Source organism: Heliangelus exortis, chromosome Z (assembly GCF_036169615.1).
Source record: "Heliangelus exortis chromosome Z, bHelExo1.hap1, whole genome shotgun sequence".
Taxonomy (NCBI): Eukaryota; Metazoa; Chordata; class Aves; order Apodiformes; family Trochilidae; genus Heliangelus; species Heliangelus exortis.
Genome location: NC_092454.1, coordinates 39,178,675 through 39,191,456, shown reverse-complemented (window position 1 = coordinate 39,191,456; position 12,782 = coordinate 39,178,675). Strand labels below are relative to the sequence as shown.

The 12,782-nt window shown below is 37.1% G+C and overlaps 1 protein-coding gene across 2 annotated transcripts in view; it reads right to left on the bottom strand.

Moving 5' to 3' along the window:
- The window catches only part of PCSK5 (proprotein convertase subtilisin/kexin type 5), a 260,142-nt gene that overhangs the window by 231,182 nt on the left and 16,178 nt on the right, over positions 1-12,782 (bottom strand). For both annotated transcript variants that reach the window (XM_071731597.1, XM_071731598.1), the window contains exon 2: positions 4,237-4,341. In XM_071731597.1, the coding sequence (XP_071587698.1) occupies positions 4,237-4,341 (105 nt within the window). The remainder of the gene's footprint in view (positions 1-4,236; positions 4,342-12,782) is intronic.

Here is a 12,782-nt window from a genome sequence, read left to right as displayed (position 1 = left end):
CATGTTTCTCAGCAACATGATGAAATATATACTCATGGCTGCTACAATTCTCTTCCCCTTGCTGTCTGATGAACACCTACATTGTCCTGCCACTAGTAGGCATAGGATTCTGGCATTGCTTTCTTTCCTCTGAAGACAGCACAGATCATTTGGTGCTGTCTTACCAGAGATATGCTTGCCATCATTTTACCTGCTGCTACCAACAGTTCCAATTAACTTGGTACAGCAAAGGTAAGAATCACATACACATACGATGCTTTATTTTTACCACCAGGCCATACAGATCTGTTCTGTGTATGGCTAGATCAGACTAGGAAACATGTAAAGGTCTGGAATAATGTTTCCCCAGGTAATCCGATACGGCAGCAGAGGTGACAAAGGCATGACACTTCTGCACAGTCCTGCTCAAGCAGCGTATCTTGCTGAAACTGAGCAAAAGTTCTTCTTTCACTGGAAGTAAGACTGGAAATCTTTCCATTTCTAGATGAGTGAATCTGATGCACTCACTAGGAGTTCAGATCCCAAAAAAACCTACCTGAAATTAGTTAAAATTTAAGAAAAGTTAAGTGTCATGTTAGTTGAGATTGATAAACAAACATTAATGTTGTAAAATGTCTTCCTCATTAGTAAATGAGTTCCTTTACAGGAACATGAATTATTAATTTTACATTGTGGGCCACGTCTTTTTCAAATCTCCATTTTGATGCAAATCACTGAGGACCTTGTAAGCCAAATGTAATAAACTTCTGTTTGTAAAGACACCAACTTGAATGTATTATCAGTCTTAAAGATGCCTTTTATTACCTTAAGAATTGTGTTCTTCTAGAATTATTGCTTTGTCACCTATGCTACTTGATTCTGTGGGATACTTTTCACTATGAGTAAAAAGTCTCATTATCCCATCTCACTCTTCATCTTACAGTTCACTATAAAGACAGTTTTCTCATCTATAGTGTCCATTTAACTTCAATGCATTATTGTCATGCATGTGTAAGTGCTTCAACTCTGACGTCATTGGAACAGCAATCTCTTCAGTGAGCAAAAAGCTCCACCTGATTTTGCTAATGCTTTGTATTTATGTCAAACCTGACTTACTGACGGAGGTTGCAATCATTCTTTGCATTTTTTTTTCCACTTTAAGACTCTTTGTTTCACCATTGCAGCAAATCTAGCAGTGCATCACAGCTCTTTATTCCCACTCCTGGAAGTGCTGTAGTATATTGGCTTCAATAGAGGGCCTAGCAATAAAATTAACTATTTAGTAGTTGAACTAGAGCTTCATGCTACCCTTCAACTATGGACTAGCACTTTGTTCTCACTCCTGCTCCCTTTGTTTCCTGCATTGTGGCATCATGAAAATAACTTCTCAGAGAAAACTGTGGAGCTACAAAAGGCTCTAAATTCATGGTATGGTGCTTTCATTGACCCCTGCCAAAGGCCAACCACAAGCAGCACATCATCTGGAGAGACCAGAAATCTCTGTAGTAGATTTTATTCAATGATTAGCTTTGATGCATACTATTAATCTCTGGTTTGAATACACAAGCTTCTCTTACTTCTTTGTTCATTTATCAACAGATAGGAAATGCCAGGTAACTATACACAGGCCTAGAAAAGATGCTGTGAATAGTTACGTTTCAAATTTTCCACATGACAATCTATGCTAGGGACTATGTTAGAGCCTCATTTGGACATCTCTTCCTGGAACCATTTATTCCATATAATCTCTAAATTACAACATTGAATTGCCAGGCAAGGATGTGGATGATAATGGACAACACTGTGTTATACTGCATGTCCTTTACCATTATATCTAAATACCAAGCAATGTTTGGTTAATGCTGAGAAAATTGCCAAAATACTTAACCCAATGCCTTTAGTTTATGTTCCCCATTGGAACTATTTATATTATTTATAAAAGTGTCAAGAGACTTTTTCAGAAGAAAAAAATCAAGCCAAAGTTCTTCAAAGCAACTTGTTAATCAAAATCCACAACAGCAAGACTTTACATTATTTATATATATTTCCGTGTGCATTCACACAGTAAAATCAACCACTACTCACATAAGTAGTTTAGAAACACCAGATTTCATAACAGTTTTTCCATTATATGAAGGATACTTACATAATGAATTAACTTGCAATAAAAATCCCATCATTGAAAATTTAGTAATTAGTGATCCACATCCAAAGCAATCACAGATCAAGTGAATTGTGTGTACATGTCTCACTGAGAGGATTTAAAATGTGAAATAAGCTACCATTAAAGGATTTAGAAAGCAAATAAACCTTAGTATTCCTTTGTTCACAGATACACATGCCATCTAATCTGCTGCAAATATTGGCATTAGATACAGTCACACTCATAAATATGATAGCATATAGTATTGGTCCTTTAAAATTCTTACTGCCACGCAATGTGAGTTACTTAAATCTTTTTGTTTTAAAAGGTCTAGCTTGTATGATACAACTAAATTTCAAGTCTGCTTTAATAATCATGAGATGTTACACAAACTTAGGACAAACTGGCCTTTATTCCACAAATACATGTCTGTGTATTGATATATCTGTGGCTGCACAGGAATTCCCAAGCCCAGGTTCAGTGGCGTAGTCACAGAGACAATCACAAACACTTTTGTAAGATCTAGGTATTAGACTATTGGTTTCTCATTGACCACAGAATCATTAACAAGCTTAAGTACTTTGCACAACCCTCCCTAGAGCTTCTCTAAGATTAAAGTGATATTTAACAGTGACTCAGAAATTCAGAAATTCTGTTCCAGAAACAGCACAGATGGAGGACAAGACCTAAGTAGCATAACAAGAAAAGCACTGGAGAGCAAGTGATGGTTCTGATTTTCTGCTGTGCTCTGCCTTAGAAGTCTCTCATGGTTCTGGCCACAGTAGTGTGGACTGGTTGTGAGAGTACTCTGGAACCTGGTGTAACACCAAACTTCATGGTAGTATGTGGATGTGAATTTGTGCTTTTGTGTGTAAAAAGGACACAGATGTGAACACTTGCATTTTGCAGTATTGCCTATTTAAGAACAATGCTTGTTGTTTGAATGGTGAGTCTCAGAATTAGTGAGAGCAGAGATTTGGGCCCTAACATTAGCACAGATTTGGGCCCTAACATTAGCATGCCAATCCCCAAAATGCACTGCTCAGCAAAGCTGCTGGTGCTTTTAAAAAGTTATGCCGTTCACCTCTATCAACACAGAAGTAAACATACTTTGTGTGCACTTTCCTAGTCCTGTCCCATTCTTAAGAAGATTTTCAGCCCCAAATATGGCTTTACAGACTGCAGAAGTATTCCTGTATAATGCTCAACTTGTACACTGTACATCCGTAGTAATCAAGCTGTCCTTTACCCCCATCTTACTTCTCATAAATTATTTGTCAAATAAAACCTTAAAGATGCTGCACAGAAAACAGTCATCACACAAAGACCCAATGAAAATTTGACTCTATCACAATCCCTAAAAGTCACCAGGGACTTCAGGGTTTTTTTGTGAGAGTGGGTTACATGAACAACATAAAAAAAGCTAATGGGATGTTTTCCAAACTTCCTTTCTAAAAGGAAACCAGAGGAAATCCAGTTCTACAGTCAATAATGAAGCTACTAACTACTAAAATTAAAATATTAAAACAAAAATGTTGAGTACATATACAATATTATACTCAATTGTAAATCAGTAATTAAATTATATTGACAGCTACCTACTATCATATAAATTCCAAAGATACGACAACCTTTTTTAAACAGAACTGCCAATCACTAGGATATTCCAAAAGGACCAGAAAAGAGAGCACTTTTATTCTAATCCCTCATATACTGGGTCCAGAAAAAAGGAAGAGAAACTGTCCTCTGAACATCATAACATCCCACATTGCTCACCCTCATTCTGAAAGCCAGCTGACTTACAGAAGGAGGGCTGCAGACATGAATGTTACACACATGGTTTTGCAGAGAAACACAGCACAGTGATCAGTGAATTAACAGAATTCCTGTACTCCTCCATGAATAATGTTGGATCTTGTGTTCCAAGAATAGCACATACGTAATGGCATGGTGTTGTCTTCACTTTGTTTTAATGAGAAGCAGAACCTTAGCAAGCAGATAGTATGTCAGTTCTTGTAATGCTATATGCCATTAAGGTGAATGTACTCTGGTATGATATTTCATATAAAAAATGCAAAGGCTTCTGCTTCAGACACATGCATGGGTTTTCTTACCTTTGGTTCCATTGAAATGAAGCTGTGGGTACCTCTACTTGACAGAACTGACCTTTTAATTGTTTTACTATGGTAGAAGTGGTAGTAATCCTTCAGTGTTCCAATCTGTAAGGGGGGAGTAGAAAAACAGAGAGGGAAATTTAATTTATGAAAACCAGTTTTCTGCTATTCATTTCTAAAAGTCTATAAATTATGCAATTTCCTGTGTGATGAAATGTCACTTGAACCCACTGATCATCTTTCAAAAGAAGGACATATGATATGAAATGGATGGACTGTCCTTGAGGCAGTAACTGCATAGCCAAAGATTATAATTGAGCTGCTTAATCTGACTGTATCTACCTTTTTAATGTTTAATTTATATGCAGTACTTTAAGTAATTCTGTATTAATCTATACCCAAACTGTCTTCAAATGTCAAGTATAAAAATCATCAAATGGCTATGCAGTTATTAAAAAGCATTCCATCTCGTTTGCTTAAGGAAATGTACTGTAAAATGCACCGAATTTGGTTATCTATATAATTAAATTATAAAAAGGATGCTCACAGCATTGGACTATACAATAGGACTCAGCTTCACTTTCTGCCAAACACGGACAAGAAAGAGGTAGAAGAAACAGTAACTTCATAGGATAATGACTAGCTCATTATGACTAGTATACAACATCAATTTATGCAAAACTGCAATTTATACAAATGTACAACAAAAGTACTTCTCATTCATGCCACCAGTACACAGTAGCAACGTAAATATTAAACTTAGGCAGCATGCACAATCTGGCGAAGACTTGAAACCAGTTTAATGCATCTATGTTAAAGTATGCAAGCATTCAGCCTCCTTGTCTTAAGGAAGAATGTCTCTCCAATTAATTTGGAATTTTATCTCCTATTGCACTGCTAATCTTGTTACACAGTTAATATTTTAGTTAAAAGCTCCTTCATGATGAGAAAAAAAGGGACAATTGAGTTTACTGCAATTTCAAGTTAAAACTCAAAGTTACCTCACAAAACAGTCTTGGTTTTGCAAATAAACCTGAACGAAATCACCAGGGACAATGGAGAAAAACACTGATCTCAACAAAACCACAACTATTCTGAACTTGCAACTATGACAATACACATATAGGATATTTGAGAGTTCATACATTCAAAGAGAACTGGAAATAAGCCACTGAAAAACCCCAAGAATATGCTTTTTAGAATATTAGAAAGCAAGAATTTTGATAAAATATCAAAGTAGACTAAGAAGAAATATTGAAATCATTAGTCTCAAGTAGGACTTGAGTATTAAACCTAAAGAAAAAAACAAAGCCACACACAAAAAAACAAACAAAAACCAAAACAAACAAACAAACAAAACAACAAAACTAAGAAATAATTTAATTGAATTCACTTAATGGGGAGAACTGCAACTAAGTGTCTAAGAAATTAATGCCAGTTCTTTGCAACTGGCCCCAGAGTATCTTCATTTCAGCAAGAACGATTTATGTTTAGTTCAACTCAAATACTGAAACATTCATTAAACTGAGTTCGTTGATCATAAACTAAATAGGTTTGACTTGGTTTGAACAGGTTTGAATTGGTTTGACTGAGCCTAATTAAAGTATATTCACCCTGCTGCCCTGCAATAATAATTTTTATAATAGGTTTATCCTATTTTCCGCACTTGATAATAATCACTTTGAAAGGCAACTCCAGCTGAAGCGGTGCAATTCTGTAGCATGGATGAACCCGTTCTCCTATCTCTGCAGGCATGCCCTTGGATGAACCCTTTAAGTCACATTTGGGGAAGTGTTCTTGTGGAAGCTGCAGGACCCTGGGCCTTCTTGGAATGTCCCTGCAGACTGGAAGCTACTCAGTGTTACTCCAGTCTACAAGAAAGGTGTGAGGGAAGACCCAGGAAACTACAGAACTGTCTGCATTCTAGCCTAAGTACCTGGAAAAATTACAGAGATCATACTGAGTAGTACTGAAAGGCTAACTAAGTCTAATCTTAGTAGCTGGGAAAATTACAGAGAAGATCATACTGGGTACTACTGAAAGGCATTTGAAGAACAATGAGATAACTGGGCACCATCAACATTGGTTCACATAGGAAAAATCTTGTCTAATTTAATATCCTTCTTCCATAAGCTCATCCAGCTAGTGGAGGTTGGGGGATATATTTTTTTTCTGGGTTTTATTACGGCTTTTGATACTGTCACTCACAACAGCATCCTTCTGCACAAGTTGTCCAGCTGAGCAGGTTCATGGTGCAGTGGATGAAAAACTGGATGAATGGCTGGGCTCAAAGGATTGGAGAAAAACATATGGTCAACATATTTATCAATGATCTGGATGCTCGAGTTGAACGTATCATTAGCAAGTTTCTTGATGACACCAAACTGGGAGATGCTGTCGACTCTCTTGAGCAACAAGAAGCCTTTCAGAGACATCTAGATAGACTGGAGCACAAGGCTATGATTAGTTGGATGAAATCTAATAAGACAAAATGATGGATTCTGCAGCTGGGATGGACTAGTGCCAGGCACTAGTGTAAACAAGGTGATGCATGCCTGGAGAGCAGCCCTGCAGAAAGGGAGCTGGGGGTGCTGGTGGGTGGCAGGGTCAGTGTGAGTCAGCTGTGTGCCCTGGCAGCGAAGAGGGTGACCCGCATCCTGGGGAACATCAGCCACAGCATGACCAGATGGCCAAGAGAGGGATTATCCCACTGTATTCAGCTTTGGTGTGGCCTCTCTTTGAGCCCTGTGTGCAGCACGGGGCCCTAGCATTTAAGGAGGATGTTGAGGTGGTTGAATGTTTCCAGAGGAGGGCAACAAAGCTGGTGGAAGGGCTGGAGGGCATGTCCTATGAGGAGTGGCTGAGGGCTTTGGTTTTGTCTAGCTTGGAGAAAAGGAGGGTGAGTGGTGACCCCGTTGCTGTCTGCAGCTTCCTGAGGAGGGGAAGTGGTGGGGGATGTGCTGAGCATTTCTCCCTGGGATCCAGTGACAGGACACATTAGAATGGTTCAAAGATGTGCCAGAGGAGCTTCATATTTGGCATTAAAAAGCACCTCTTAACAGAAAGGGTCATCAAACACTCAAACAGGCTTCCTAGAGATGTGTATCCTACAGCCAGTGAGTGTTTAAGAGGCATCTGGACAGTGTGCTTAATAACATGCTTTTAGTCACCTCTACAGTGGTCAGGCAGTTGAATGAGATGATCATTGGAGGTCCTTTCCAACTTAAATTGTTCTATACTATTCTATTACATTCTAATTATTTCTATTGCCTCACTTTTGTCTACATTTAACTAGAGTTTCTTCTGAGTTTAACAGCCCATAGCAAATTGAACATCCCTTATCATCAGGTTACTGTTATGGCCTTTAAAAAATATTGTTATATACATCAACCATTGGCATTTGGTGCCAGGCTTAGCACCAGTGCAGGTGGTGGCATGCTTCCCTGAGCCAAAGAAGTGTATTTATCAGTTTCCTACCAGGTGTTTCCTGGACTCATCAGCAGCCTTAAACAAGGCTGAAGTGCTAATTACTGGAAAATTATGCTACTCTTTCTCCTGAAGTTCTCTGAGACCAGTAAAGTACATTTTAACCATATCAGAGTGCACTACAGAGGTTACAGACTTGTAAGGACCATGCAGCCTTCAGACTAAATTAGAAACCTACAACTCTGTGTTTGCCTATACAAACACATGCATTACTGAAAAAAACACACAGTTCGTGCAGGTCTTACAACTGCACAGAACTGCATAAATAGAAAGGTCATATTTTAGAGAAAAATTAACATCTGTCCTGTTTTGTGCTACACAGATCTCAACATCATCCAGTTCTATGTGTCTTTTGAATGAGATTCGAGATTTTATGTATATATGTATTTATTTATTTAAGATAAACACTTGTTGACCTCTCTGATGGCATCCAAACCAGCAAATTTAGGAGGTGACCTTATTTTACTCCTGTAGGTCCTATTGCTTAGCAGCACTTGCCACCCACAGAAGACTCTGCAAGGATTTGAATGCTCCACCTGCCAGCCAAAGGCAGCTGAGGCTTCGGAATGCTTGACAGCTGTACTCCCTTTAAGAACTTGGACTGAGGAGATGGAATTAAGCCCCTAGAATTAAGAGTAGCGATTGTAATGCAGTGTCTTCCAGGCTGTTATTAATAATAACTAATTAAAATAGTGAGAGATGTGTTTTTAGTTCATAACTGTCAATGAAATAAAAGCCTCTCAGATTTTTTTAAAGTAATTTAATTTGTATTCACTAACTGCTAGTGCCTCTCACAGAAACATACCAGCATTATTAAAAATTTTATCGAACTCTTTTCCCTTAATGAGAATTTACTTAGACCTTCCAAATCCTTGAACCACTTGGACAACCATTAAACCACAGAAATATAGCACAATAAAACTTATAATTATGGATGTTCTTGTTAATTTTTTTTATTATACTTTTAAATGCTAAGTCTTAGAGGCACTCTAATAACCAAAGTGATGTGGGTATGAACACAGACCATCACCTCCAAGGCAACCCAGAGTGCTCCAAAAGCTTGAATTATAGCTACGCTCAAACACCCAAGCAACCCAGTTCTCAGCTCTTTTATAAGCTGTATCAGTTAACAGAAATTGACAGCATAAGTTGTGAAAAGCTCTCTGTATGTGCTCAAAGTAGAAATAGTCCAACTTGCCAGTTTGTATCTTTGCTTCTGTCACGTTCCATTCCCTGCAGGCTTGTTTTACAGGGAACTGATATGTTTGCAGATTGTTGCTGTTCCTGAATAGTGACACTCTGAACGAGCTGGGCTTGATCTTAAGTGAACCTCTCCTTCTTGAAACATTTTTTCATTCTTCTACATGGAAAAAACCCTATTCTGCTACTAAGAGTTCTTGCTCAGTTGGTTAAATCTTTCCTCTAGAGGACAGGTTAGTTCAGCCAGAAAAAGGAGATTCTCTTTTGACCCAACTGCATATGAAAAATAAACAGAACACCAAACCAACCAGATAAATAAAACCACATAGCTATTACAGCAGAAACATCACAACTTCATTAGGAATAGCTCAGGTTGTATCTTTTGACATGGTAGCAACACTTTATCACCTTATCCTTGACATTACCTCTCCTTCTGTTTAAAAGGGGGGAAAAACATACCACCTTACTGAATTAACATACACCGCTCCAGACTTCTGTATCTTTCCTTTGCATTTCAGCATTTCAGCAATTTGAATGGAGAAATTTTGTCTGAATAACTACTGTTCAGATTTATGTTAAAAAGTTAATGTCAAAAACTAGTCATAGAGACATTAAATGATCATTGCACTATATTCTTTCATAGCTGCTTACATGCTGCTGTATTTTGCTTTAAAAATAAAGCAGTACATTAACTTTTTTTTCACTGGAAAAATAAAAATAAGTTCTCTAGCATTTTAACTTTTCATGTGCCTTTGTTAGGAGGATAAAAAGGTAATGATATCCTGAGGTCAGCTGTAATTCTTGACATCACTCTAATTCAGTATGAATTAGAGAGAGAAGCACTAGAATGATCAGAGGTCTGGAGCACCTCTCCTGTGAAGACAGGCTGAGGAAGTTGGGGTTGTTCAGCCTAGAGAAGAGGAGGCTTTGATGAGACCTTATAGTGACTTTCTGGTATCTGAAGGGGGCCCACAGGAAAGCTGGGGTAGGGCTTTTTACACAGGTGTGTAGCCAGAGGACAAGAGGAAATGGTTTCAAACTTGAAGAAGGGAGATTTAGGTTAGACATTAGGAAAAAATTCTTTCCTGTGAGGGTGGTGAGACACTGGGACAGGTTGCCCAGGGAAGTTGTGGCTGCCCCCTCCCTGGAAGTGTTCAAGGACGGGATGGAGGTGGGAGATGTCCCCGCCCATGCAGGAGGGTTGGACCAGGATGATCTTTAAGTTCTCTTCCAACCCACAGCCATTCTATGATGCTACTATATGAAGCCAATGAATAAATTTTAATGTGAATTTGATTTTTTTATGTATCTGTTAGAAGGCTTTGAAGTTCTCAGAAAGTAGTACTGGAGCTAAACTAAATAAAAATGCAAATTAAAATCAGCATAAAAAGAAGACTTCAAATTGCAGTGGGAATTCTTCAAGCAAGGGGGCATATTTAATTTTGGATTACCTCTACAAAATACTTTTTCTAACAGGTTTTCTTTTCAAGGCTTTACACTGCATTCCAGAATGTAAGCTAAATTTACTTATTTCTCAATTCTAAATTTTAATTAAAATTTAATTCAAAATAAAATATGCCAGCGTGGAATTCTAAATTTCTAATTTATTCTAAAATATTTTTAGAATTCTAAATGTTCTGTTCTAAGTATACCATAAACATATTTAGAAATATAAGACAAATTCAGATTCATCTGAGACTGAAAAATGGCCTCTAACTTTTCCAAAGTTCAGGTAAATTGGAAAAAGCTTCCGAGATCACACTTTCTGAATACAGGTTACTTTGTACAGTTGCATTTAAAACCAAATATTGCCAAATATTGCCAATTGCATTTTGACATTCTGGTACTTTAGTGGTCTCTTTAGCATGTGGGATTACTTGGGAAAAGAGAAAAAATCTACCAAGGAGTACCATAAATTGTTATGCTTCATCAAAAAAAAAAAAAAAAAAAAAAAAAAAAAAAAAAATAAATTTATTATGTAACACATTTAAGTTTTAGTACAATCATCTTAGGAATAATGGGAAAGCATTAAGTCATGGAAGAAGTCACAGGTCTCAGGAAGTAATATGGATTTAGATATTAAAAAGATATGACTGTATAGTAGCTTTCTTCTAAAACACGACAAATCACATAAAGACTTATTCATTTAATCTACCATACTGGATGAACAGTTCCTCTAAAGACAAAGGATTACATTGAAAGAAATGTCACTATAGTACTTGAAATCTTTCTGCCAAGTCAGCAAGGAAGAGTTTCATCCACCTTCTTTCTAGGACTGATAAACAGGTTGAGTACTACAACAGTGTCCAAAAAAACCAGATAAATTTAATGAACACAGAGACATTACTTACTGGGGAGTGGAGGGGGAAAGTTTTTGTATGATGTGTAGATTTGGTCTTTCAACAGATACATTATCCTGAAAGAGTTGGTAGGAGATTGCAAAGCAAGCCATCTCCACACGACACACAATGTCACAATTCAAGTACAACGATGGGCATTAATAATTGCAAGCCCACTGTCACTGCAAGGTGTGCCTACGGAGGCATCACAGCAACTGGCAAGTTCATGTCCCTATCAAATAAAGCAATGCAAGGTTGCTCAGCAACCTGTGACAGTGGGTTTGCAGTTCCAAAGCAACATTACCCATTTCATGAAAATTCTCAAGAGGAAACCAATTACTGCCTTCATTCCCATTAATCTTTCCTATTGTTTCTTTTCAATATACAAAGTAGTGCAATGTAAACTGGTAGTTCATACCTCTTTTTTTTTTTTTTTTTTTTTTTTTTTTTGTGATTCTCAGTGAGTCACTACCTTATTTCTACAAGTACAAATGAATGCAAAAGTGTATTTATTTTCCACTGCATGAACAAAATTAACTATTACAATATTTCAAATTACTTCAACACAGTCATCATGCACTGCAACTTGAAGCCATAACAAATGTTGTCAGTATCTGCAAAGAAGCTGTTAGGAAGTACAGTAACATCTGTTTCAGTTAAAAAGCCCCTTTAATGAAGTTATCACGAATGCTTATTTAAGTAACAAACCCAACTTCCGTACATTATTACTTACTCCAGACTCTTAGCATTATTGCTTCTTCATAATCTGTACTCTCTAATAGGTAATTATAATAAAGCATGAGAATTAGGTTTGACAAAGTTTTGACACTATTTGTGTCACACACAAACAGTATAAAGCATAGTTGAGAAATTTACTTTATTTTTTAAATAAGCTACAGCAAGAAAAGTACATTAATTCACAGCAAAGTATGTTCATATTCACTTTCTTTTAAATCTCAGTCATGAAATATTTAATAACCATAGCCCTTGTCCTGAAATTTGTCAACATCTACCAAGACCCTGTGAGATCAAGTCCCCTCTCATTTATAAAACCATAAATCAGAAATAACTCTGTTGAACCTAGTGGAATTTAAGGAGCATAAATCAAGGTGATCAAATCTAACAGGGTTACTTGTATGAGTAAAAGATTTAAGAACTGGGCACCAAGTTAGATATACTGTTGCATCTCTGGCCACTTATTTTAACATCAATATAAAACTCATAAGCACATTAATAGCAAGAGAGTTTATAACACTGAAAATGACAAATGCACTACAGTAGTCATGCTGTTTCCCATGAACATTTATATTGCGAGCAATAAACCTTTTCATGTTGTACTTTGTCTTACAAATCTGAATTCAGCTCTTATTTGCCATTGTAAATACAATGCTTTCATTTAACTGAGTTTCTCATGAGACCTGATTTAAGCAATTTCCTCCTCTATCACCAGTATAATTTACTGAGGAGTAATAAAGAAGTGACTCATGGGAACATTTGACTTAAGTTCATCTATGTGTGTGT